Source organism: Zingiber officinale, chromosome 1B, assembly GCF_018446385.1.
Source record: "Zingiber officinale cultivar Zhangliang chromosome 1B, Zo_v1.1, whole genome shotgun sequence".
In the NCBI taxonomy this organism is placed as follows: domain Eukaryota; kingdom Viridiplantae; phylum Streptophyta; class Magnoliopsida; order Zingiberales; family Zingiberaceae; genus Zingiber; species Zingiber officinale.
In genome coordinates, this window is record NC_055986.1 from 38,694,564 (window position 1) to 38,722,540 (window position 27,977).

The following is a 27,977-nucleotide window of genomic DNA, read 5'->3' on the forward strand; positions in this document are numbered from 1 at the left end:
TTTATTAACAATAATAAATTTATATGTATTATAATTTTATTTAATAGATTATTTAAATTTATTTATTTGATTAACTTTGTTACATGCGAATATAAATAAATATTTACTAAATTAAACATCAGATTTATTATAAAATAGATTTTAGAGAAATTTGTAATTAAATATTAATATTATTAAATTGACTAAAAAAATAAACATGTTTGGTTGAGTTATATGCATTAATAATAATTTCTTCAAACCTACATATTTGGTTGGTTTAGTTAACTTTTATTATAGGTTGGTATGATATTATTGTTGTTCAATTGATGAAATTAATTTCACCTTAAATGCCCCACGGGACACAGTGCAATGGCAGACAAGGATGATTGTTGGATTCAAATTTTAAGGATGATTCTAAGATTCAAATTTCACATTAGACGTATCACTGGACTGTAATACCAACATCCACCTCCACTTTCCCAATTTACACGGTGGCCAATTTGTAGCATCCGAGCGTATTTTTTTTATACCTTGATCATTTGTAATTTATCTCTCCCGTATTTACCTATGGATGGATTGACAGGGACTGAATCATCTTTTTTATCACACGATAGACCAATTTGTAAAGTCAAGCCATCCACCTCCCAAGTCTAATTGGACCACCTCCAAATCTAATTGGACCGAAGACGCACATACCTACCTAAAAAAAACATTAACTAAAATTATTAAAACTCAGGCCGTTTGTTCTCACTGGTTTGAAAATTTTAAATGCAAATTACTACTATCCTTGCCAAGAATATCGTTTTGAAATAATTTTGAAATTATATGAGAAAGTAGCATGACTTCAACTCATTAAAAACCGCCTTTTGATAAGTTAAGATAAAAATGAGTATAATGAACACTTTTTTTCCCACTGGTGCTTTATTTCAGAAACAACTTAATTTTCAATAGCCACCACCTTGCTAGGATCGATTCTTAGGTTTGATCATAGGCAACAACATTGGATAATACAACCAAGAAGAAAAAAAAATCCTCCATGCCAAATCAATAATATGATTTCTTTATACAATACAGAGAAATTCTATATCATCACTTTTGCTAATAGAAGAAACAAAAATAGAAATTCTTCCATAAGGATTATGACAGTACAAAAACATCAAAGTAACTCGACAGGGCTAGAATCCTCTGAGCAACTCAAAATTGAACTACCAAGAATCTTACATAAGCATTTCACTTTGCAATGAGATGGATGCCCTGAGTGTCATAACACGCATGTAGTGTTTCAAGTTTCAACACCCACCAATCTTCTACTTGAGTTCCTGAAAAATATACATGACAAGATGAGAACATCAAAATGAAGTGAGGACGACGAATAAATTATCTCTTTGCCTGTAGGAGCTCAAGAAACTATCTGCTGTGGCAGTAAACGTATTCTTAAGAGTGGTAACTAATCTGGGATTGCCACCCCCGTTGATAGTGTTGCAAGCACAAGACTTGTCTGAGGACTTGTGGAAGGCTACTGAATTGGCAGGAGAGAACTCCGGGAGGGGTGCCAAAAGGTCGAACAGAGTCAGCGAAGGGTATAATTGGAGGGAGTGGTTTGGTTCACAGAAGACTACCATAGGAGAAGGGAAGGTCACAAATGGGCAAAATAATTCACTTGTTTTGAGCACAATTCATTGCCCCCCAAAAGCTCCCATTTTTTCATCATCCAATATAAAATTTTCCCATACACTGAAAAATGGGGAAGACAAGTTTTCCAAGTGCACATTTTACATGAAAATCAACAAAAGGAATCATTCCTCAAGTTATAACATTCCATTAGTATAAGGGGCAAGCCTGGTGCACAAAGCTCCCGCTATGCGGAGTCCCGGGGAAGGATCCATTATATGCAGCTTTACCTGCTTCTTGTAAGAGGTTGTTTCCAGGATTCGAACTCGTGATCTTTTGGTCACAAAGCAACAACTTTACCGTTGCGTCAAGGCTCCCCTTTTAGCATTCCATTAGTATAAGGAAAAAAAGAAAGGAAATGGATCATTCTCCCTTTCATTTCATTCCACATAATTTCATTCCATTAAGCCCGTACCAAATGCACCTTAGAAAATTTGCCACAGGGTTTGATGTATTAAACCATCATTAAGATTGGACGAGTTACCAAAAGCAGAAAAAGAAGCATGCTGCCTGATCAGTGGTATAAATTAATCAAGAAGCTCTTTAATTATAGTCATGCAATGCCTTTTCTTTCTCAAAATGAATAAAATATGATAAAAAAACTTGCCTTATTTTCTCAAGATGACACAGGAAGATCGTCCAGCGTGGAGGGTTATTCATCTAAAACCTCATCAATGATAGACTCATCAGATGCCTGTCTCCTCCAAAACCAAAGGCAACTCCAAACTCTGATTACCTCTCTGAATCTTCAGCAGAACAGTGTCACCAACATTATATTCTTCAAAAGCCTTTAAAAGATCTGCTCTACTTCGGACCTAGAAGAATTATCGCATTTATAAGCAAATCTAAATCACAAGCATTATCGCCAACACAAGAATCTCATTTAAAAAACAACAAAGTGTAAGAAATATGAAATTCTTGAAATGAACACTTACAGGTTTATCATTTACCGCAACAATGATATCCCCAAGAACGATGTTACCAGCAAGTCCTCTAGTAGTAGGTAGGAGACCTGCTTGGGCTGCAATGCTATTACCAGGAACCTGATATGCAGAATTAAGATCCATAATTACCTTATGCCTTGAACTTTACTAAATTTCACTCGATGTATGCAGACAATATTGCCAAGAGTCCCTAGTTCATAATTAGACGTACCTGAAGTACAAGAGCTCCATTTCGAACATTAAGTTGATTAGCAATTGGATCTGGAGCTATCTCAGCATTCAAACCAGCACGCACAACCTTATATGACAAGGCAATAAGGAGTTACAAAAATAACTGGATCAATTATGCTGCAAGAAAAGAATATATTTACTAACCAAATCAAAAGGAGCAGTCAAACAATATGTCACTCAGATTGTTGGTATCTTAATCTCTTATTTATCATTTGATCCAAGCATAAAATTAAATGGTGGTAGTTTCTTTCATCTCTCACTTTATAATCTAAAAATAAATGATACATAATAAAAAAAGATCATGCAAGACTAGTTCCACATTTAGTGTTTCATTCTAGCGTTCCCCCCAGTATAAACATCAATCATGCCCATCTTGTAAGTAAAAGAAAACGAACTAGATTAAGTGGTAAATGAACAAGTTAACATGTTAATCTTTAGAATTGGAGATGAAATTCTCATTCGTCACAGTCGACTTCAAATATGTTTTGTTCACTTATGACAAATTAGATTTCCAACAAGTTCCATGGTGATTTGATTATCAAAAATGCATAAACAGAAGAACAGTATGATAGAATGAAAAGTCCATCAAAAGTGCATAAAACAACATCATCTCACTTGTGTAATACAAAACTGTGCTCTGTGCTGCATTAGAATGAGCGACAACACTTTATTCCTTACTTTTTCATGCAACTAAAACCCCACCAACCTGAGTATCATGAATTAGATCCGTGATCATGTTAAACCTGTTGGTGCAACCTTAGGTTAAGGTTGACCTGGTTGACCCGACTCGAGTTGACCTGACTCGAGTTGTATTTTGATGTTTGACGAGAACATGATGGGAGATTGTTGGTGCAACCTGGTTGACCTGACTCGAGTTGACCTGACTCAAGTTGTATCTTGATGTTTGACAAGAACAGAAACTTGGGAGGTTGTGGGTGCAACCCTTGGTCAAGGTTGACCTGGTTGACCCGAGGTGAGTTGACTTGGCACGGAAAAGTCCAAGCAGGGAGCTTGGCACGGGAAAAGTCCAAGCAGGGAGCTTGGCACGGGAGAAAGTCCAAGTATGGAGACTTGGCACGGAGAAGTCCAAGTATGGGAACTTGGCAAGTGGAAGTCGGAGAGGGCTCGGTAGCTCGTTCTTCGGACTAGGTCAGAGAGGGCTCGGTAGCTCGTTCTCTGGACCGGAAGTGAAAGACGGAGAGGGCTCGGTAGCTCGTTCTTAAGACTAGGTCAGAGAGGGCTCGGTAGCTCGTTCTCTAGATCAGGAAGGCAGATGGAAAGTCCTAGTGAGTGAAGCCAGGCAGACGGAAAAGTCCTGGTGAGTGAAGCAAGGCAGATTGGAAATCCTGGTGAGTGAAGCTAGGTGAAAATCCTAGTGAGTGAAGCTAGGTGAAAGTGAAAGTCCTGGTGAGTGAAGCCAGGCAAGTGAAAGTCCTGGTGAGTGAAGCCAGGCAGTCGGGAAATCCTGGTGAGTGAAGCCAGGTGAAAATCCTAGTGAGTGAAGCTAGGTGAAAGGGAAAACCCTGGTGAGTGAAGCCAGGTAAAAGTCCTAGTGAGTGAAGCTAGGTGAAAGTCCTGGTGAGTAAAGCCGGGCAAGGGAAAAATCCAGATGGATCAAGGGTGATCGGACATCTGGTGTTGGAAAGACCAAGTGGGTCAAAGGGATTGACCGGACACTTGTTGGGGAGTCTTAGCAGGTCAAGGGAGTGACCGGATGCTAAGCATGATGTACCAACAGGTCAAGGTTGACCGGATGTTGGTTTGGAAGGTTTGGGACTTGGTTTGGGCAAAAACCAAGCTCTGGATCGATCAGTGGATCGATCCAGTGATACACTGGGTATCTGGATCGGTCTGGTGACCGATCAAGGTAACAACCTGCTGAATTTCGATCGTTTGTCCGACCGGAAACAACGATCAGAAGGCAAGAAGTTCGGGAGAAAAAGGAAGGGACATGATGCTGATCGGTCCTCGACCGATCGAGAAGCTCGATCGGTCCCGGGACCGATCGAGTCTTCCGGACCGATCGAGAGATGTTCTAATCGGTCAGCCTCAGCCGCTGGCTCACACGCTAGTCTTCGCCTTCGTTCTTCGCAGTGCGATGTAGGTTAAGTGCGAGGTTATAAAAGGAGTTCAAGGGCTTCTACGGTGGTGCTTCTCTTCTTCTTCCTACTCCCGATCGTGATCGAGCTTGAGCTCTTAGCTTCATCGAGCTTCGTGTGAGCTCCTTCAAGCTTCGGTGAGCTTTCCTCGACTGATCAGCTGCTGCTGTGAGTTTCCTGAAGTTGCTGCTTCGGATTCCAGTCGACAAGAACAGTAGGCAAGCTTTGTTTTGTACATTCATATTGTCTTCTGTTTTGTGCTGTATTTTTGTACACCTTTCTTGCTGTTGCAAGAAGTTTCTGTGGCGAGGTTTCTCCACCCAGAAGGAGTGTTCTTATTAGCCGGTTTTCCGGGGACTCATCCACCGACGGATTGATAGGCTTCGTCCACCTTACGGACACGCCGAGGAGTAGGAGTTTCATCTCCGAACCTCGTTACGTCGACGAGTTTGAGGTTTGCTATTCTCCGTTGTCGTTTCTATTGTTTATTTCCGCTGCGCTAGCCTTGATTTGTAGAAAGAAACGTAAGATTTGGGGTCGGCTATTCACACCCCCCTCTCTAGCCGCGACCATTGATCCTAACAAGTGGTATCAGAGCGAGGTCGCTCTTCGTTGGATCAACACCCGGGGGAGCACGAGCTAGAGAATGGAGTTATTTGGAGAAGACGTCACAATTCCACCTTTCTACGATCACGACGACTTCGCGTTTTGGAAGGTAAGAATGAAGTATTTTCTTATGACTAACCTTGAAAATTGGAGTTGTGTTCAGTTAGGTTTCAAGCCTCCGATGGACAAGAAAGGAGAAACCCTAGAGAAGAAGGAGTGGACCAAGGAACAAGTCCACCAATCCCTAGTCAACGATGAGGTATTGAAAATTTTTGAATTTTCTTTACCTAATGATGTTTTGTGTAGGATAGGTGGATATAACGATGCCAAGGAGTTGTGGAACAACTTGGCAAAGTTCCATGAGGAGAACTCCACTTCAAGTCATGAAGAGGAGTCAAGTGAGCCAAGTAGCTCACTTCATGGAGGAATGGATTTAGAAGTTGAGGGCCACTCAACATCTAAAGAAGAAGAGGAGGAGAGTTCTTCTTCAAGTTCGGAGCAAGAAGAAGAAGCTTCTACCTCCGGAAGGGATGAAGGAGAGAGCGTTCATCCATCCTCAACTCTAGACAACTCAAGTCATTTAGTTTCTAGCAAATTACACATAATGTGCTTTGAGTGTAGGGAATTTGAACATTATAAGAGTAAATGTCCAAAGAGGGTTAGAAAGACTCCACCGGCGCCAAAGGTCAAGAAAGCCGGAGTCCCGATACGCAAAGGCAAAGAGCACGTGGTGTGCTTTCAATGCAATCAAAGGGGACACTATAGGAGTCAATGTCCGAGGGGGAGGCAATCTCACAAGGACAAGAAACCGAGCACGTCTATAGGGGGAGCTAAGGTAAACCCTAAGGTAATCTCTAAGGCTCATTTTTGCAATTCAAATAGAACACATGCTAGTAGTTTTGTTGCAATTGTTAACAATAATAAGCATGATAACCTTAGAAATCAATACATGTGCTTAGGAGCAAAACATGTTAACCTAGGTAAGGAAAATACTAGAAATGTCAACCCTAGAATTAACTCATCTAAGGTTAAGGAGAACCAAGGTAGGAATCCCAAAACAACTAGACATATGCCTAGGAATACCTCAAAGAAAAATGACAAATCAAGTCTTGAGGTATTAAGGAAGGAAAATCAAGTCTTGAGGTCAAGACTTGACATTCTAGAAAAGACCCTTAAGAATTTGGAGAAGTCAACTCTAGGGTCTAAGGGTCAAAAACCAAAGACAAAGGACAAGAGAAGTTTGGGTCATAAACCTAAGTCCCAAATGGTCAAGCCCACTTATCACAATGTTCCATTCGATTATGGAACAAAATCTAGGGCTAGGAAGACCATCACCAAGGTCACAAGGGGAGTCACCCCTAGAGTTGATCTTGTTGAGTCCCGAATGACCAAGGCTTTAAAGCCTAGGAGGGTCATTAGGAGGGTTGCTAGGGAAGTCATCCCTAGTGAATACTTAGTGAACCCAATGAGCTCAAATAGGTATTGGGTTCCTAGGAGCGTGATTTCATCACGCTAGATGAGTTAGGGTGTGTCAACCTTACTTGACTAGGTAGTTAACCTAATCATGGCAAAAGGTGGCACTTTAGGAATTTTCAAGGTGTAATCAAGCCTTGAAAATGAAATGGAAAATTATTCCTAAGGTGATTAGGATGTGCCAATCTCATTTGAGGAGTTTTCTAGAGTCAATCTAATTAGCACATAGTGATCTAAAAATCTTTTGTATTTGATTTTAGGTCTATTACACTTAGGAATATAGAATTTATGGCAAAATGATCAAAATTATCAAAAATGGCAACTAAGGCTAGAATTAGGTATTTTCTATACCTTTATATGCTATTTGCCATGTATTGTTTGCCATATGCCATGTCATGACACCATATTTAATTTATGATCATTTGAAATGTCATGATAATGCTTAGGTTAGTTAAATGTCATGATTTATTTAAGTTTCATACTTTATGCCATGACATCATGACATTGGCACATGTTTTCATTTATGATATCATTTTATGCCATGTCATCATTTCTTGCATTAATGATCAATGAAATTGATCTAAGGATAAGAAACACAATTTGATATGGAGATCAAATTGTTGTTTAGAAAAATGCATGAGAACTTAGAATAAGCTAACCTAAATCCATATCTCACATCAAAATTGACTTGGATGTGTTTTTGATACACCTTAGATGTGTGTGAGATATTAGGATGATGAGTTAGGATCAAGGTGCATAGTTCTTGTACCTAGATGAGCCTAATTCGAAATTGAGGATCATAGGGAAAGCTTGTGTACAAGTCATGTACATTTAGCCCTAAGATTGTGGTCCTAAATTGAATTGGTTTAAAATCATTTCAAAATTAATTTGAAAAACCTTGATGAAGCTTTTCTAGTGATAGCATTCATCATTGAACAAGTTGATACAAAGATAAGTTAACTTTGAGCTATTTCAAAGACTTTTGAACTTTGTATCAAGATTGGAAAATGGAAGTTATTTTCATAGAAAACTATTTTTCCATGATAGTATATGTTATGAGGAATGTATCCTCAAAATTTCACAATTTTTAGAATTTTCTGTAATTTTCTAGAGGTTTCTGAATTTCGTGGAGAGAAATCAGAACTTATCAGACCTTTATCAGGTTTGTGGACTGATCAGAAGGGTTTCTGATCGGTCCAGGGGAGCCTGGATCGGTCACTGTGACCGATCTAGAGGGAGCCTGATCGGTCTGGTGACCGATCAGGGCGTGCCAACCTGCTGAATTTCGACTGTTTGTCTGAAATTGCAGCTATGGAAGTGGTGTTTTAGAGTTCTAAAGGTTTGAAACTCTCCAAGACATTGTTGGTGCAATGGTCAAGGGGGAGTTGACTTTTAGGGGGAGTTTTTACTCCTAAAGACTTGAGTGATATGGGATTATCACTAAGTTAATTGTTGACCTTAGTATCAAGGGGGAAATTAAGGGTTTCAATGAAAGGTATGAGACCTTCATTAGAAAGAAACTCTTGACCTTGATTCACTCTTTTTGATGTGTGTCAAAAAGGGGGAGAGTGTAGGTTTGGGGAGAATGTTCAAGGAAGAACATTAGAAAACCTAAATTAGGTTATGGTTTTGTCAAACATCAAAAAGGGGGAGATTGTTGGTGCAACCTTAGGTCAAGGTTGACCTGGTTGACCCGACTCGAGTTGACCTGACTCGAGTTGTATTTTGATGTTTGACGAGAACATGATGGGAGATTGTTGGTGCAACCTGGTTGACCAGACTCGAGTTGACTCAAGTAGTATCTTGATGTTTGACAAGAATGGGAACTGGTTGTGGGTGCAACCCTTGGTCAAGGTGAACTGGTTGACCCGAGGTGAGTTGACTTGACACGGAAAAGGCAGGGAGCTTGGCACGGGAAAAGTCCAAGCAGGGAGTTGGCACGAGAGAAAGTCCAAGTATGGAGACTTGCACGGAGAAGTCCAAGTACGGAACTTGGCAAGTGAAAGCGGAGAGGGCTCGGTAGCTCGTTCTCCGGACTAGGTCCGAGAGGGCTCGGTAGCTCGTTCTCTGGACCGGAAGTGAAAGACGGAGAGGGCTCGGTGGCTGCCTTCTGACTAGGCCTGAGAGGGCCTGAGTCTGCTCTTCTGACTAGGTCGAGAGGGCTCAGCTGCCTCTAGATCGGAAGGCGATGAAAGTCCAGTGAGTGAAGCCAGCAGACGGAAAAGTCCCGTGAAGCGAGGCAGGTGAAAGTCCCGTGAGTGAAGCCGGGCAGTTGAAAATCCGGTGAGTGAAGCCGGTGAAACCCTAGTGAGTGAAGCTAGTGAAAGTCCTGGTGAGTGAGCCAGGCAGGTGAAAGTCCCGTGAGTGAAGCCGGGAAAGTCCTGGTGAGTGAAGCCGGTGAAAATCCTAGTGAGTGAAACTAGGTGAAAGGAAAACCCGGTGAGTGAAGCCAAGTAAAAGTCCTAGTGAAGCTAGGTGAAAGTCCCGTGAGTAAAGCCGGCAGGAAATCCGGATGGATCGAGGGTGATCGGACATCCGGTGTTGGAAAGACCAAGTGGATCAAAGGGATTGACCGGACACTTGTTGGGAGTCTAGCAGTCAAGGGAGTGACCGGATGCTAAGCATGATGTACCAACAGTCGAGGTTGACCGGAAGTTGGTTTGGAAGGTTTGGGACTTGGTTTGGGCAAAATCCAAGCTGGATCGATCGATGGATCGATCCGGATGACTTCGTATCTGGATCGGTGCGGTGACCGATCAAGGTACCAACCTGCTGATTTCGAGTGTTTGTCTGAAATCGCAGCTATGAAACAACGATCGAAGGCAAGAAGTTCGGGAGAAAAGGAAGGATGATGCCGATCGGTCCTCGGACCGATCGAGTCTTCCGGACCGATCGAGATGTTCGATCGGTTCAGCCGCTTACAACGGCCAGACTTCGCCTTCGCTTCTTCGCAGTGTAGGTTAAGTGCAGGTTATAAAAGGAGTTCAAGGGCTTCTACGGTGGTGCTTCTCTTCTTCCTACTCCCGACCGTGATCGAGCTTTGAGCTCTTAGCCATCGAGCTTCGTGAGCTCCTTCAAGCTTGTGAGCTTTCCTCGATCGATCACCGTGAGTTTCTGTTCCGCTTGATTCCAATGACAAGAACAGTAGGCAAGCTTTGTTTTGTACATTCATATTGTCTTCTGTTTTGTGCTGTATTTTTGTACACCTTTCTTGCTGTTGCAAGAAGTTTATGTGGCGAGGTTTCTCCACCCAGAAGGAGTGTTCTTATTAGCCGGTTTTCCGGGGACTCATCCACCGACGGATTGATAGGCTTCGTCCACCTTATGGACACGCCGAGGAGTAGGAGTTTCATCTTCGAACCTCGTTACATCGACGAGTTTGAGGTTTGCTATTCTCCGTTGTCGTTTCTATTGTTTATTTCCGCTGCGCTAACCTTGATTTGTAGAAAGAAACGAACGATTTGGGGCGGCTATTCACACCCCCCCTCTCTAGCTGCGACCATCGATCCTAACAAAACCAACCACATAGTCTATATCTGAATATGACAATAGAAAATGATTGGATTTGGAACCTCTTATCCAACACTTATCTCATAAGGGTGCATTCAAATAACAAAAAGCAGAACAATATGAGGAACATAGTGAATATCTAATGGACAAATTCCATAACTTAGGTTGTGATGCTCTAGGCTGATATGACTTCAATATTAATCATATGCTTCCACTCATTAGCAATATGACCCTACCTAATTGGAGGCAGTAAAACTTGACCCACGAACTGATGGCAAAAGTATTCCTTATTAGAATAAGACTAGGTAAATAGCAGCGTTGAAGTGCACATAATATCAAAATTGATAAAGCCAACTAACCTTTCCAAACTGGATTAGCTGAGGGACAATCCTTAGTACAGTTGAAGATGGGATGGCAAAGCCTACACCCGCAGAAGCTCCTGCAATATGAATAATGTTTCATTACCAGTTCACATGTCCAACAACCAACAACACCATGCAGCTAAGTGAAGTAATATAGTTCCGGACCAATAATAAGTCTCTGCTCATGCTATTTTAAGCATTTACTGAGTGAAATTACATAAAATTTGCATTTCTAAAACCTCTCATATTTGAAAATCCTATTAAGCATTTATCTTTTTATCAGCATGAGCATTCAAATATTTCTGATACCACATTGACATAGCACAAGGACAGAACCAAGCCTGAAGAAATTTTACACAATCTTATTGATTAAAAACTAAAAAATTTATAGACATTACAATTTTTACAGACTCAATCCTAACAAAAACTAGGAAACAAATAAGAAAATTGAGAAATACAATTATCCTCATTTACTACCCAAATTGATGGACCAAAATATACTAACTACCAAACAACTCAAGTTAGGATTCAAAATTCAAATATTGTTTGATTAGGTTCCTATTTTACATCATACATTCAATAAGTTGGAAAGGGCATGGTGTAATAACATTATTCTAGTTTGTAACCACACTACTTACATGTACATACAAGACTGAGGAAGAGGTAGCAAGTCAGTAGTTTGTAATGACCATGTCCAAGAGTATGAACAAAACAAAGATAACGATGAACCCAGTGGTAAACACACAACTAGACTACTAATGGTAAAGAGATAAGGAAACATATACACTTAAGGATAGAGAAGGGACAGTATCACAAGGTAAGAGCATCTTCCCATATATGTGTTTCTATGCACATTAGCATCATTGTGTGTAATGTCGAAATAATGTTCTTGCAATTTGCAATCCCGTTTTTGATACAAGAACAATATGTTCTTGCAATTTGCAATCACATTTTCTATACAAGGACAATAACATGTGGTTCAATGGATGACACATTGAGAAGCATAAAACTGAGAAAGTCAAAGATTACACAAATTCAAAGACATTCTCAGTTGGCACAAGTTAATAGATGCAGAAAATTATTTCTTTGTTTCATAACAGAAAATTTTAAATACATCAAGAACTGTAGTGTGAGATTTAACACCATAAGAACTGTAGGCACATGATACAAAGGTACTCATCAATGAAAGCCATAAGATAGTGAAAACTAAGATTAATGGAAATGGAACAAAGACCACAAATGTCAAATGGACAAGACCAATTGGAAAAGGTTTCCATTTAGTAAAAAGCACAAAAAAGTGTTTGGCGAGATTACACCTCACATTGAAACTTGGTGAAGGTGGAAAGTTGACAAACTATTATAAATAATATATAAATGACCAAGGTGGCAATGTCTCTAATAGAAGGTGATGCTGGAAGTGGTAGGAGTGATAAATGATATAGAAACTGGATCAACAAGGAAGTGGACTCTATCAGACTGAAGACCAACACCAATTATTCACCTTCTCAATAGATTCTTTACACACATTCAGCATTTTAAAAGATTACATGTGTTGTTTATGGTTTTTAATGAATAATTAAGGTCATATGAACCATCTATGAATAGCAAAGAAATAGTATTTACCTAGTCTCTTAATCAATATATGTGATTCATCAAGTAATAAACAAATGATATAACATAGGATAAGGATGCAAAATAATTAGTGATTAATTGTCACGTGAGAGCACAAGAGTTAAGTTTAGGGACCTTAAATTTGACCATAGAAGCAGTACATGTGTGAAGTGGACACATACTCGAATGTATAATTGGATGAACAAAAGAAGTACTGAACAATTTATAAGATACGGTAAATTAAATAGTAAGTGTTAGTAGAGAAATAATTTTATTGGAATTTTCGGGAAAATTTTAAAAAAATTTCGGAATTTAACAGAGTCTGTATGACATGTTTAAGGGGATGAATCGATTAGGCTTAGAGAAAACCTGTTTAGAATATCCCTTAAGTGGGAATTGATTGGGTTCATTAAGTCTAATCTTGGATTTAATTCATCTAGGTTAGATTTATAAAAGCCTAAGTTGGGGTTATTAAACCCTAAGTCCATTTCGATTCCTTCTACTCTACCCGACTCCGCCCTTTCCTGACGCCATCTTCCACCCAAACGCCACCGACGTTGTCTCCCCTCCCGCGACGTGGATCGCCCGACGCCGAGCCTTGCTAGTCTCCTCAGCTAGCCCCTCCTCCCTGGATGACAGGCCCGACCAGGAGCTGATCCATACGGTGGCAGCCTGCAAGATCCATCGAGCCGTGCCCTAGCTTTGGGCAACACCGCCATCACCCTCCTCTTCACACTGTCCGCGCCCTAACTCGACCCGGTCAATCATCGCTTCCTTTCCTCCTCTGCCACGAGCGACAACAATCCACCTCGCCGACACCGTCGATCACTCGGTACCTGCTGTGGCGTAGCCGTCGGTCGCCACTCTACCGACCACAAGAAGGTACGATGTGCCTTCTCCATCTTTGCCCTTCCTTCTATCCGATCGCCGGCCACAGAATGTTATCTGATCAGCACGTTTGGTTGCAGATCTATAGCTGCAATGATCATATTCTCTACTAGATCTCAACTATTACAGTAGGTCAGCGATTCCAGAGGTGGTGAAGGCTGCTTGGGTCAGATTTGCCACTGTCGGAGGGGAGGCTAAGCTATCGTGCTCTAGAGGTAACAAATTTAACCCTAGCAACATATTTGGTGTCTTGAAATGCTGAATTTTTTATTTGGGGATCTGATGTAGTGGTCAACTGCCTCACCTAACTTCGGCCACCAATTTCCGACAGCAATTTCTCCGATCGTGAGTTAGCTGAGGAATCTCCAGATTTGGGTGAGTTTTGGAAGGTGAATCATGTATAAATCTATTACAATTTGATTGTGGAATGTTGAGGGATTTGATCAGGTTAAGGATAGGGTTAATATATGATTGATTCTAGGTTGAAATAATCAGGGTTTTCTAATCGGTTTAGGATTAGGGTTCGTTACTCGATCTACAGTATATCTAGGTTTTGATTGTGTTATTTGTGCAGGACTTTGATTCGAGACAACCACTTCGACGTGAGAGTTATTTGGCACGAGATACATTTTTAAGGGGGGTACTTTATGCTGTCTCTTTAGTACTTTAACCTTAGTGCATGAGCTATATTCGGACAGTTGCTGTATTTATCTTGACTCCACTCATATTTTACTTAAGCTTGATACTTATATGATTGACCTTAAAAATGATCGATTTGATATCTATATCATCTCTCATTGTCATCCATGATATTTAGTAGATACTAGATTCCTTATTTAGATGATCGATTTGATATCTATATCATCTCTCATTGTCATCCATGATATTTAGTAGATACTAGATTCCTTATTTACTTGCATTGATTGTTGTATATACATATACACTGTTGAGCATACTGATTCTACTATAGCATAGTTGATTGCTATTTATGTATCTGTGGTGATGGTTGTTCGTTTCTCGCTCATCATGTCATTGCATGCATACCGACGACTAAGTCTCCCTTGTAATTGAGAGAGTCGTTGGTCAATGCCGCACACTTGACCACTCATGAATAGTGATAGCTGGAGTACGTGTCGCTTGTCCTGTTGTGCCTACTAGACTACTCATGGATAGCGATAGCTGGAGTTGTAAGCAACAAAGACCCCCGTTGCTATGTAATTAGTCAGCTATTATGCAAACTGTCCACTCGAGAGTAGTGGTAGCTGGAGTGTTGTACAGTTGTCATTGTTCTAGCCTCTCGACCATACAGGGATTGTGTAGAGGGATGGACGGGAGTGACCATGCCGTGGATATGCATATAATACTGTGTTTGCATATGTTGTTGTTTCATTGTATTCACAAGTCTGTGATATGTTACATATGATTAAGATATGTGTTGTATGTGTATCGACATTGGCTTACTTATTGATAGTATGAATATGTCATACAAGTTGCTCTTGTAGTTATGAGCAGTACTATTGCAGATCCTCACTTACACCTGACTTTCTATTACATGCTTAATATATGGGTTCAAGTATGGGCATTTATTATGAGATCCCTGTTGTTCATGTTATTATTTCCCTTGTTATTATTTCCCTATGAGACTGCATACCTTTGAATCTTTAGATATATTATGTTCATGCACTATCTGTCTTATACCCGCTAAGTCATTTGGTCTCACCACCCCCATTTGTACTTTTATTTTCCCCATGTAACAGGTAAATGGTACAAGGTCACTTGGAGTATTCTGGCTGTCAGTCTCACGTTACATCCCAGGACGGTTCTTTAGTTTTGCTTCCTGTTTTACTTGCATTATGAATTTATGAACTTAACGTTGTAATAATTGGACTTGGTTTTGGAGTTTAGCTCTGTGGTTCCTTGTATTTGCTTTGTTATTGTTGTGTCAAGTCGGGCAGGCTCACAATCAGTTGTTTTGGATTTATATGTTTTACTTTATGTCTTCCGTAGTGTGTTTGATTTCCATTGTGTGGGTTGCATACTATACTGCGTGGTTGTGTTTGATTCTAGCCGTGTGGGTTGTAGATACCATACTTGTATTGCCTTGTGGCATTGTATCCAGCTTAAGGGGAGAGATGTTGTCTGTTTGTCGGGCAGAGACTCCTCCGGGGCATGACACAATTAGTTACAGTGGATGATGTTATGGAGTTAGTTAATGGTGAGGTAGCAATAATCACTACCACGAAAGGTTTTCTCTAAAAACATTGATGGATGGTTAGTATATCCAAAAATTGTCCATATCTACCACATCTACTACCTCATCCATCAGCATAAGCAGCAACCTATGAGAAAACAAGCTGCAACTACATAGTCATAAAATGAAAATGCCAGAGGAACTGACCGCACACAAAATAAAAAAAAAAAAACACTGACCGCAGGAATTTTGGAAATTTCAAAAAGAAAACAAGCATCCAGCACTTCACCTGTGTTCGTGAATATTGCTGTGTTGATCCCAATCATGTTGCCTTTTGAATCCAGCAATGGGCCACCACTGCCAAATGTCCATTCATGTTATCAGCTCCATTTCCAGCAGTGATTGTTGATGAGAAATGATAATTCATTCAGCTAACAATTTTTTGCAGAGAAGAAATTACAATCAAATTCATATCAACATGAGTTTTGACATAATTTACCATTCACTTAATATACAGATTTAAAACTGACCACTGAATTTATGCATACTAAGTTACTAACCGTGACAATCACTACAAAATTGAAACTTCTTCCCATGCTTGGTTTTGTGAGATCTTACAAATGCAACACAACAAAAATTAGAGGGTGGGCATGAATAGAGAGAATCTTTTAACAGTAAGAGCAGATTAGCTGCCAGCTTGTAGAAAGATAAAACAATTACAAAACAGATTAAGTGGCAAAGGGCAACAATCTTCAAAGAGATGGGGTATGAAAGAAAATCTTGGCCTAATGAGCTGGACCATAATCTCTCAAAACAAAGGCATCCTTGTGAATAAATTTCTAGCATTCTAGTCATTGAACCAGAAAGTAGAAACAATATATAGGTTATTACATTTGCATGTTTATACTTTATAGAACTAGTCAACATCATAATGTATTTCATGCCAATATGAAATATATGCTAGAGGAATTAATCTATTAACATTAAAGATCCTATAAAGATGGGCTAATTCTTATTTCATAGACGTAATATATTTTCCTAATATCTTACAATATGGACCATGAAATGGAAGAGGAAGAGACAAAAAACTAACTGGTTAACTTGTTGGACAATATAAAGGATGCTATAAGTTTGCCACCCATACCAGTGGAACAAGGGACCAGTAACAATATGGACTGAGAAAAGTTGGGGCATTGGGAAATTTTTGTAATTTTTATCCAGACATTTGTATGAAATTTTGACTAGAAAATTGAACTTACCTATTCCCTGGGTTAATGGCTGCATCTGTCTGAATGCCACCACCAATTGTTGCTCCAGTTTTGCTAGAAATATCTCGATTTAACCCACTAATAACTCCAACAGTAAGAGTATGATCAAATCCAAAAGGATTTCCGATTGCTAAGCATTGCTGCCCTACTCTTAAAGATGATGACTGGCCCAAATTAATTGGCTTCAAAAATTCTGCAGGCGCATCCACCTGTGTCAATGACACATATAGAAGGCTGTTGTTACATGGAAATAATTTATTGACATTCTACATAGAGAAAAGAATTAATGAGTTGAAGTTAATTAAAATCTATCGTTCGACTAATTAGAATACTTGCAAACAAGCACTGACCTTGCGTTGAGAAAATCTAATGAATTTGGCAAATAGCACACGCCAGCACTTGATTTATAAAAATATTAAAAAAAAAAAAGGATAGCTCGGTGCACGAAGCTCCCGCCATATGGGATCCCGGGGAAGGATCCATTGTACGCAGCCTTATCCTACTTTTTGCAAAAGGCTATTTCCAGTGATTTAGAACAATATATAGAAAATTCAAAACTATAAAACACCAAAGTTTGAGTTTAGAAAACACAATCAATTTAAAAAATAACAAACTCGTAGTACCAAATTAATATTCAATGGTACCATCAAGCAATTGATATTGCATTATAATGGTTTGTTTGACCAACAGGGTTTTAGAGAAACCACAACCAAGCAGCCTTAACAAATTCTAGATTAGCTATTTATCAACTTTACCAGACAGTTTTGACAAGATTCAGAGAATTAAATATGATGCATCTCATAATTGTGATAGATTTTCACAATTCTTGAAGCACAAAGATATGATCAATCCATGAATCTCTCATAATTTCTAAGGTGGGTTCCTCATATCCACTTAAATTCTTTGACCTATGGCAATTATTGGAGCAAAGGTGAAGCCGTCATGTTAGTGGCCCTTCCAGGGCAGCCTCACATTCTTTGGAAGGGGGTAAATTACCGGGGGGCATTTGCCTTAACAGAGCAGCCCTTTGCAGGGGACCTATGTCAACTATGAACTCATGGAGTGGAGATAAATCACAAGGATTGAATAACAAACCAATCCCTGCATGGAAAGGCATCCATGCAATGTTAACTTCCAAATAAACAAAAAGTTAACAAACAAAATAATTAGATAAGCAAAACACGATCAAACTTTTTGAAAACAAATTTTCAAACAGTACTACAAACAAACATAGATAAAATTGGGACGAATAAAATAACATTATTTACCATAAAAGGTGCTATGTACCTTATATAGCCCAGCAATGCAAAACAAGAGAAAATAGATCAGATGGGACTACAACCATTGTTCTGGCAAACTACTTTACTTTGCCCTGAACCACAATACTAATTATGTCTATAATGGAAACCAAGATAGAAAACTGAGCTAGACTAGGAGGTTTAGAGAAGCAATCAGCAGGTTGGCCTTCAGAGTTGGTAAAATGAGAAGAGATCTTAGTCATCACATCTCTAATAAAAGACGATCAACATTAATATGTCTTGTTCACTCATGAAGTGGATTGTTGATAATAAGATGCCAAGCTAGTTATCCCAATCTATTGTCATAGGACTTGTATGAATGAAATCATGTTCCTCCAAGAGTGTGTAATCAAACCTCAGAAATTGGGTGAGTTGTGACTATATTTTGCTCAGGCATAAAAGTGCACAATGACACTCTTCTTTTGATATGTGACTAAATTTTCATCAACCTAGGAGCAATATCCTGAAGTAAAACTCCTACAATGCGAGAGATTAGCATAAACAGATGACTGATATGACTGAATGCCCATGTATGACCATCAAAATCACCATCTTCATGCTGCCTATTGTTGTTATGGCCTTTAGATATGGATTGCGTAATGGAATAGTTTACCAGCTGATCGATGGAATTAATCTTTGTCTTCTTGGTTTTACGACTTGGACAGCCTATGGTGGTAGAGATAATTTGAAGCTCATTGGGACTTGGGATTAGAGAACCTCTCGATCTACGAATCAATCTTCTTGGTTTGATTTCCTTTTAGTAAACTTAGTTGTAATCTTTATTGCATTATTCCAGTCATTTAAATACAACTACTAACGTTCCTTCTCGACAAAGAATGAAAACAAACACTGAATAAGAAAGGTTTTATTCTTACTAAAAATAAAAATACTAGACTCAATTCTTCTGAAAATAAAAGATACTCGACTTAAATAAAAATCAATTACTATAGCTGAATCAATTCTTTTGATATGCATCATTCTTTCTAAATCTGTCGTACGTGTGTTTCTTATATTTGATGAACTTCATATTCTCTTTTGTTGCATGGGCTTACCTCCATCACAATTGCCCAGAAATACTTGATGTGTCAATTTAGTTGCAACCACTATCCCATTTTCCCTTAATAGATTCAGCATGTATCTTCTTCAAAAAGAAAAATCCCCATAGAATTTTAGTACTATCTCATTTTCATGAAAATAGTGAGGTTGGCATAGATCATTAGTAATAAACTGATTCTTTTTTCTTAAGCAATGCCTCACGACCAGTAACTAAAATATCATCAGCATAAGCAATAAGAATAACTTTACAAGAACAAGCTATCGCACAAACATATATAAAATGGTCTACATTTGCACTCAAGTCAAACTTTTGTAGCCGCCCAAGAAAAGTTTGGAAAACATGTTCTAAGATTTTGCTTCAAACCATAATTGTCTTCTTAAGCTTAGATCTCCTTAGTGAAATCGCCACATAGGAAGACATTTTTAACATCCATTTTGAACATTTTCCAAGTTAAAAAATTAATGGCATGAATTAAGTCCAGCAAAAATTGAGGGAAAAAAAAAATCAAAATCAACACTAGGATGCATGCAAAAAAAATTCCACGTCTTGATAGTAGACATCCACTAAGCATCTGTACAACCTTTTGATAAGACAAGGAGAAATAGCTAACAATAGATTACTACTCACCATAACAAATTGGGTAAGAAATTAATGGTGATTTACCTTTACAAAATGAAACAGGTGTTAGTGCAATCAGCCTCCAAAGTTTCGATCTTTGACAATACACCTAAGTCTGGTCAGTTTGACCAAGGGTGTTATCCAAACATGACCTGATGTTTGGATGTGAGTGAAGTGACCAGATGACTAGTAAAGAAAAGTCTAGTCATGACTAGATGACTAGCAAGGGAAAATCATAACGGGAAGTTAGGCGGATGAGAAGGCTACTGAGTGACTAGTTCTAATTAGAGGTTAGGTAAAGGAAAGTCATAATTGAAGATTAGGCAAGTGAGAAGTCTACCCAGTGACTAATCCTAACGGGAGGCTAGGCAAGGGTAAGTTCAAGCGAGTTTGGAGGACTGGAGGCTTGGCAAAGGGAAATCTTGGGGAGTGAACCTTAGGTGGTGAAATCCTAAAGAGTAGACATTAGGTTGTAAAGTTTTGGAGGAGTTGACTCCAAGTAAAAGATAAGCCTAGGTAGACTTACAGGATCAGGCTAGATTACTTACTTGTGTTTTGTATGGCTGTTTTACAGGAACCTAGAGCTGGAAGCAAAACAGAGAGCAAACAAATGCAATCGGATACAACTAGACCAAGTTTGGGGTGAATCGGACTCGACTCAGGTCTAACCGGACCCCAACTGGTTCCCATCAATTCGGTAGACCAAATGGGTTCGGTAGACCAATCCCAAGGATTAATAGACCGATTGGGTTCGATTGACCAGGTTTGAGTTCAGACTCAAATTGGTGACTTGGCTTGGTTCGGTCAATTGGAAAAATCAGTTCGATCGACTAACTGGGTTAGGTTGACCAGATTGCTGAGTTGTCAAAGAAGTTGACATGGAAGCTTTTGTGGAAAAGATCATGTTCAACTTTATGATTAAGATGAGGATAAGGATAAGATAGATGATGTGAATAAAGATAAGGGTTGACCTAGATATGGTGTCATCCAGATAAGAGTTGATGCAAATAAGGATATGATCCAACTCTAAAAAAGGAGACGAAGACTCTATATTCAAGTACAACAATTTCATACTTCTCTTCTAGCGGTGCATTGCGCTCAGGACTTTTGAACACTATAAGTTTGCTTTGATTTATTGTATCTATGCTTTAATTTATTATCTTTGTGTTTGATACAAATATGTAAGCGGTATCTCCGCCTCCGAAAAAATTCCGAAAATGAGGGCTTGGATGTACTGACCCTGGAACCAAGTAAACGCTTGTACCTTTTGTTATTGTTTTTATATTTCCGTCGCTAACTCTTGTGATAGAACAAACACACGACGAAACAAAAAACAAGCAACAAATCAAGATTCAACAGCATTTTGTTTTATAGACACTGTGCTTGTTGAGATACTAGAGAAATGGGTCTACATACACCAACTGTATACTTATAATGGAACAGTAGAGATGGGGTTGGAGGTGAGGGGTTCAGTGAGGGTTGGTGACAAGGGGCTCAGTGAGGGTGAGTGGAGCAGGTGACAATGACACAGATTAGTTGAGGAATAGGAGAGTGATACATCAGCAGGCATAAGAAGAAAATCATAACAGCAGTAGCTCATTTTCAACTTGAGAATAACTCAATAAAGATGCATAACCAAATTTGGTGTTAGCTTATTGTGAACTGGTTCCAAAGAGTAAATAAAACAGAGACCCCGAAGACTTGTGACATAATAGGAAAAGAGATCCATAAAAAAATCAAAAAGAGTTAGATCATCAAGAGTTGACAAAAGGGAAGGGTAAATGAGAGAATGATAAGGAATGCTATCCCCTTTCTAAATATATGGACATATCCAAATGAAACATCATACTATGAGCCACACTGAAAATGCAATGGTTCTTTCATTTGGAAATCTCTAAGATGATTGACAGACTGAGATAGAAAATGATGGCATGACAGCAACCTACGCAATAGATAGGTGTTTGAACTTTTGTCTCATCTCTCTAATTGATTAGAGCAGCCACAATGAAGCAATATGGGTGAGAGCTTGACACAACCACCTCTCTGGATCAATGAGTATCACGAGCAAAAAGTAATGAAGCAAATGTAATGCAAGAGCAGTGTGAAGGACATGGGCAAGAATATTGGAATTAGAGGATGATTGAGCTATGTTATCAATGATTGAACACTGTGAAGTCATTAAGGGAATCCAAAAACACAGGCAGCCAAAACAATGGATGGATAAAATATGAAATAATATACGACAAGTCAACAAGTTCATCTTATTCTCTGCGAAGAGAAGCAAAATCATCCTGAACTAGTGGATCCTCTTGTTTTGTCTCATACTAGCACATAAAATATAAAATATTTCATATCTCCTTGGTTGTAGTGAGAAAGTTAATGGAGGAAGCAATGATCTTTGGTAGCAGATATCAAAATATCATAAAAACTTGAAGGAAAACCAGGAGGATAAAATCCAAAGGCTAATAAATAGTGAAGAGAAAACCTTTTATTTCATTGAGAAAAATATAAGAACGAAATCTAGGGTTTAGGGATAACACAACTCCATGCTCTAATCATAGGGAGAGGGCTCTAATCATAGGGAGAGGATGAATAGGGAAGAGAAAAAAAATAGAGTGGTAGAGGGATAAAAGGGGAATAAAGAGGAGTGAGAAGCTGACCAACAGATGTGTGTGTGTGTGTGTGTGTGTGTGTGTGTGAGAGAGAGAGAGAGAGAGAGAGAGAGAGAGAGTTGGGCAGGTGTAAATTTGAGGAGCAACAATGGTGGTGGAAGAGAGCAAAAGTCTCTAGATCTCTCTAACTAGAGGAAAAGTGCAATTGAATTAACTACAAAAGTGAAAAATTATATAATATATACAATGACTAGAAAAACAATTAATAGTCAAATAAGTAAACCTAAGATAGATTAATTAACATCAAAAGCGCAATAAACCCTTGAATTTATATGCACAATCTACCTTCAAGACAGCAAGGTCTTTAGCACGATTTGCTCCAACCAGTCTACCCTCAAAAGTCTTCTGTAACCTTTTAAGAAATGAAGATGTTGATTATGATTAATGGATAATAATTATTAATAAGGTTCATCATCTCACACTAATTGATAACAAACAATGAGTTGCTATTTTTACTAAGAATTAGGCAAGATATTTCACCCTTCAGCGACGAGAATGTTCACACGTGCAACAACTTGACCGGGACCTGGGCTCCTTGAAAGAGCATTGCCAACCACTTGAAGTGGACATGAAAGAGATAAGAGCAAGATGAACAAAAAGAAACTGTATATAAGAAAAAGACATAATGCCACAATAACTGATTCATCCATCAATATTACTAAACAACAGAGTATTATTATTTTAAAATCCAAATGATAGGAAAAAGGAATAAATTTTTAAGGGGACAACTTGCACAGTTGCACATTAATTCAAATGCTTCCATCATATTACTTATCAATGCTATACTATATTGAGAGCTCTTACCATGATAATTTGTCACAATGTGACCATTATCGTCCCAAACAACTCCCGATCCGTTTCCTTCAGGCACCTAGAAAGTAAATACTGAGAAAGAATCATATGAAACCTGCGGTAATCAACTCGTAAGATCATTAATTTGTGCAATATCTGCAGCTATTCAAATTATAATAAATATGCTAAGACAAAATTTTTTTGGGACAATCTTAGCATAGGACCATCCTTCAAAAGAGAATCTACAAAAAGGAACTTCTATACCTCAATAGAGCCAGTTGCATTAAGTCGTGGTCGTAGTGTTACATCAAAGATGTTAACGACAGAGTAAGTGTTCTTCTCAAAAATCTCCACAGTTCGTTCCTTTCAGCACAATATGAAATGAATTAGCAGAGGATTACAGGTTAAAGATCAAAAACAATTGTGTGAAATGGCAGCCATAAAAATGTTAATATACATACTTCGGAAGGAAAGAGCGGCCCAGATAAGAAAACACGAGAAGCAACATCTTCAGTTGTCACAGATGAGTCGCCCAGTGCATGTGCAACTATCATAAAAGAAGATAAAAACTATTTAGGATCATAATAAAATTTATTCGAGATAGATTACCAGCACAAACGTTACATTGATAGAAGAGAAAAGACAGGCAGAACGAAGCCTAGAGAATCAATAAAGAATGAAGAAATTTGTTAACATTTGTTAGCATAGCTAATATAATGCACAGTTCAGACAGAGAAAGGCAACAAAGCGACCACTGGTAACAGACTGAATCAGGGAGAGGTAAAATAATAAAACATTACTTTTAATCTTCATTTATGCACATTAGACAATTTCATAGATGATGTATTAAATTAGCTAATCTAATGCTAAATTTTACATCTATCAATAATACAATAATATTAACTATAATAGTTCTCAATTGCACAGGCATTTTACTTCACGTGATTTCATTTTTTAGGTGACAATAACATATGAGCTTCAATGGCTCCTTCAATTCACTGCAATCTACAATGTCTGTGGCCATTTTTATAATGAAAGCGAAGTACTTCTTGTTGTTTTTATGTTTCCCTGGGATCTGTATCTTATTTGCCTTCTGTTGCAGGTTCTCCCCATCAACTTTGTTAACTAGCTTAGCAAGTGAGACCATCGGTGGTGGGAATGAAATAACCTAATAGCTATCTTCTGCTCGTGATTATCCTAATGCTTCATGCTGTTTTGATATATGATTTTTGAGTCGTATTGCGTTTTGACCTCATCTCTTTATCACTTCTTAGCTACAATGAAGTATTGATCTGCTCTTTTGAGCATCCGAGAGTTTTCAAGAAGACCACTAGGGTATTTTCTGAATTGAAGTCCTCACTGAATATTGAATTGTACGACCTGTATGTCAACCTCTGGGATAGTCTGATCTTTTGCAGTGGCATGTAGCAGCCAATAACCCGCAAATTCTTTCAGTTATCAACTACAAGAAAAGCAGTTAAGCAAGTTGCATTTAAGTTGGGCAAAGCAAGCATTGGTATCTCTAGAAAACCCAAAACCATTTTGAGTGTTCCTCGAGAGGGACACAGTGAAAACCTTGCACATGGGCATCAGAAGCTACATAGAGAACCCTTTGGGATAGGTGATCCCCAATATGTTCCATTATTTCAATGGTATAGCTTGAATACAAGGACATGGATGGCTCATTGCTATGCATTTGTTGAAGGGGAGGTTGCATTATTTGACGATTGGCCAACAAATGCATAGCAATGAGCCATCCATGGGCTAAAGTGGTACCATACTGTCAGGACAGGAATGCCCGTATACCAACTCTGAGATGCCAATAGACATCTACGTCTAATTTGTGAGGTTAGACACTTGAGTGTGATTCTGTTGTCAACATCTCCTTGGATGCCTGCCAATGACAAGCCATCATTGTAACAGTGGAGTGATATTGAGAAAAGCAAGATCTCGTGTAGCTCACAAATACATCACGAATGTCACAAACATTGGGGGTGCGATGTTTATTGTCCATATTGGTATTCCATGGCTAGTTCTCAAATAAGTCCTCTTTTTTGTCTTGCTGGGGGTAAGATTTGAATTTGGTTTGACTCACCATGAGCCAATGCCAAGTGAGTCCTTGAAGGAGAAGTTAGAAATGCAGAGAAAGAGTCCAGTGGGATCTCTCTAATTGCCAGTTGGGGATAAAGGGAATGCTAAGTGGTAAGAAAGATTAATTTCTATGTTTTATGGAAATTACATTCTCTAGGAGCCAGATGTTCTTGTATGGCATCTCAAGTTTTCCAATCATGGCCATGGGCTTCCTTGTCGTGACCCTTATTTTTCCAATAGTAATATTATCTTGGCAATCCCTCCTTGTCACCTCATTTGCGAGCAGCAAATAGAATAGTTTGATGGTCAAGGTTCTGATTTGCTGTCAAAGTCATCACCTATCAGTTACGCAGGAATGCCATCTTAGATAAAATCCACACCCACCTCTTATGGAGGTTCCCTTCAAGCTCATCATCCAGGCTTGAATTCAAGGAGCATTTACAGCCCAATCCCAACCCATTGCACCAGTCTGGCGTAAGAAGCAACCAACTTGTAGGCCCCATCCAGGCCTATGTTTATCAATATATAACATTTCTTGTATACTATGCCTATAACTTTTCTCGTTGGTGTATTAGCATACTATCCTGGTCTATATACTTCACAGTCAATCTGAACATTTTCAGACTACAAGTCACCTAGCAAACAAATTAGATGATGTACAACTGAGTGAAGAATTTGTAGGTATGTATTTTTAGCAGTGCAAAAAACTAGTAAAAAATTATTCAGCATTCCAAACTAGAGCTGTGATGATGAGTATTGAAGAACAATGATCGCGATAAAAAGTATATATATGTGTTTATAGAAATGCATATTCAAGCGTCCCAAACTATAGAGCTGTTATACTGAAGCATGATGCTGGTAATAAAAATTACTTAAGTAGCCCCAACTACAAACTGTTGGGATGATGTACTGAAGCACATCATTTGCAATATCATGAAAATATATACAGTGACAACCTGAAAGATGCTTTGTTGTGTGCAAGAATAGTGAGAAAGTTGTGGTAGAAAACAGCACCCGTCGGGTAGTGAATGGAAAAAGAGAGAACATTATTTCCGTGAGGTCAAGTGACTGCTCTTCAGTTGATCTAGAATATTAAAAAAAAATAGAAAATTACCAAGGGTTAGGCAGAGAAAACTAAATATAAGAGTTTCAGAATCTGAAAACACAGTAACATTTTCCTGCAGATGTGTGCGATATTGTATACAAACTAGCCATCATGAATTTGAATACTGTGGCTCACAGAAGGCTGATAAGTTCTTCAATTTGAGAAGAATTGAGGCCTTAATATTGAAATCAACACGTCAAGGAAATAAGTCGTCCATAGAACATAAACAATCTAAAAGAACTGATTCAACTGCAGATTAATAGAGCCAGTAAATTTTTCGTAAATATGAAAAATTATACCAAGTTGTAAAACCAGGGTGTCTTTCCTCATAAATATTCAAAAAAAAAAACATCTATATGGAAAGATTTTAAAACTTCTCTAAACACAAGTTAATAACTGAAGGAATCTCTTGATCCTATCAACCTCTGAAATACTATTAGCAGATGAGAATATAGTGCAATATACTACCTACTAGCAATTGATAATAGGAGTCAAATATTTGTACAAAGTAAAAGAAAATTAGAAAGCGACTATTTCTTAAATAACCCAAAGGAATATATCAATTAATACAAGCAATCCATGCATAAATTTTCATTTATCACTCAACGTATCAAATTAGTCACTCTAAGGGATCTATAACTCACCTAAGAAATTCAAAATTTAAGGTAATCTACATAACCTAGTCAATTTAGGTACCATGCCAGAAGTAACATGGATACAAATTGGACTTTATCACCTAAGCATATGTGGCCTGAGTATGTGATATGCCTACAACATTGCCTAAGCTTATGCAGGCACGAAAGCATCATAAGCAACTGCTTTTTATAAAAGGGTAATTATTATGCAATGTAATATTGTTTGGTTTAAGAAACCGCCCAGAATTTCATTTCAATAAGCTATCTCCGAAAAGGAGTTTGGAAAATGGAAAGTTATAGCAAAAGAAAAATGTTGTCTCCGTGTCTTTTGGGCTTCTCCATGAAACGAAGATTATCTTTTACATGAAGGATGATCGAGCATTAGCGCACGAACATTATAAAAGATAGATTATTCCCAAAACAAATATTTCCATTAACATCCTGAGGCATAAGTGAAAGCTAAGCAACTCGAGGCATAAGCAAGAGCTGGGCCAATATCTACAAGGTTTACCTAGAGGCAAGGTGGAGGTCAGGAGCGGGCGTGGTGGCTCGTCGCGACGAGATGGAGGAGACGCTATTGCTGAGGAGCTCTCGCCGGCCGACGCAACTCGGATCCCGGAAAACACGGAGTGGCGGTCGATTGGAAGCCAACACACTCATTTTTAGAAGAAATCAAAACCTTCTTCGGAGATCGCAGAGAGAGAGAAAGAGAGAGGAATGGATCGGAAAAAAGGGCTAGGGTTCGTAAATCGTACGGGAGAAGAGAAGACTTGTGCGAGTGGATCTGTGGATATGGGTTCAATTCTATAGAACTTGGCGTTGCAGCGCCCGCAGATATTTTGGCGCTTTTCTACAACTGGTATTTTAGATTTTTTG

The 27,977-nt window shown here is 38.7% G+C and overlaps 1 protein-coding gene across 3 annotated transcripts; it reads right to left on the reverse strand.

Moving 5' to 3' along the window:
- Window positions 1-996: 996 nt before the first annotated feature.
- On the reverse strand, window positions 997-27,961 carry LOC122055221 (protease Do-like 8, chloroplastic). Of its 3 annotated transcripts, XM_042616602.1 has the most exons (15): window positions 27,613-27,961; window positions 26,318-26,445; window positions 23,732-23,817; window positions 23,535-23,633; window positions 23,283-23,349; window positions 22,959-23,034; window positions 22,764-22,833; window positions 16,825-17,042; window positions 15,855-15,922; window positions 10,873-10,952; window positions 2,806-2,892; window positions 2,586-2,693; window positions 2,387-2,465; window positions 2,258-2,310; window positions 997-1,298 (listed from the first exon to the last, which is right to left on the reverse strand). In XM_042616602.1, exons 1-14 carry the CDS (start codon window positions 27,759-27,761, stop codon window positions 2,303-2,305), a joined length of 1,323 nt encoding a protein of 440 aa, XP_042472536.1. In that variant the 5' UTR covers window positions 27,762-27,961; the 3' UTR covers window positions 997-1,298; window positions 2,258-2,302. The 3 variants fall into 3 exon arrangements, 1 of the variants encoding a protein (XP_042472536.1); XR_006132855.1 differs by having other exon boundaries at window positions 2,258-2,465; window positions 27,613-27,958; XR_006132856.1 differs by having other exon boundaries at window positions 2,258-2,465; window positions 22,764-22,830; window positions 27,613-27,957.
- Between the last annotated feature and the right edge of the window lie 16 nt (window positions 27,962-27,977).

What these genes read in the sequence shown, in the direction of transcription:
- LOC122055221 (XM_042616602.1), bottom strand. Translation starts at nt 27,761, where the DNA reads ATGAGTGTGTTGGCTTCCAATCGACCGCCACTCCGTGTTTTCCGGGAT. An exon ending in GACCTCCACCTTGCCTCTAG is followed by an intron (nt 26,446 to 27,612) that starts GTAAACCTTGTA and finishes TTAATATTCTAG; the next exon opens with ATCAACTGAAGAGCAGTCAC. An exon ending in GCCATTAACCCAGGGAATAG is followed by an intron (nt 15,923 to 16,824) that starts GTAAGTTCAATT and finishes GACATTTGGCAG; the next exon opens with TGGTGGCCCATTGCTGGATT.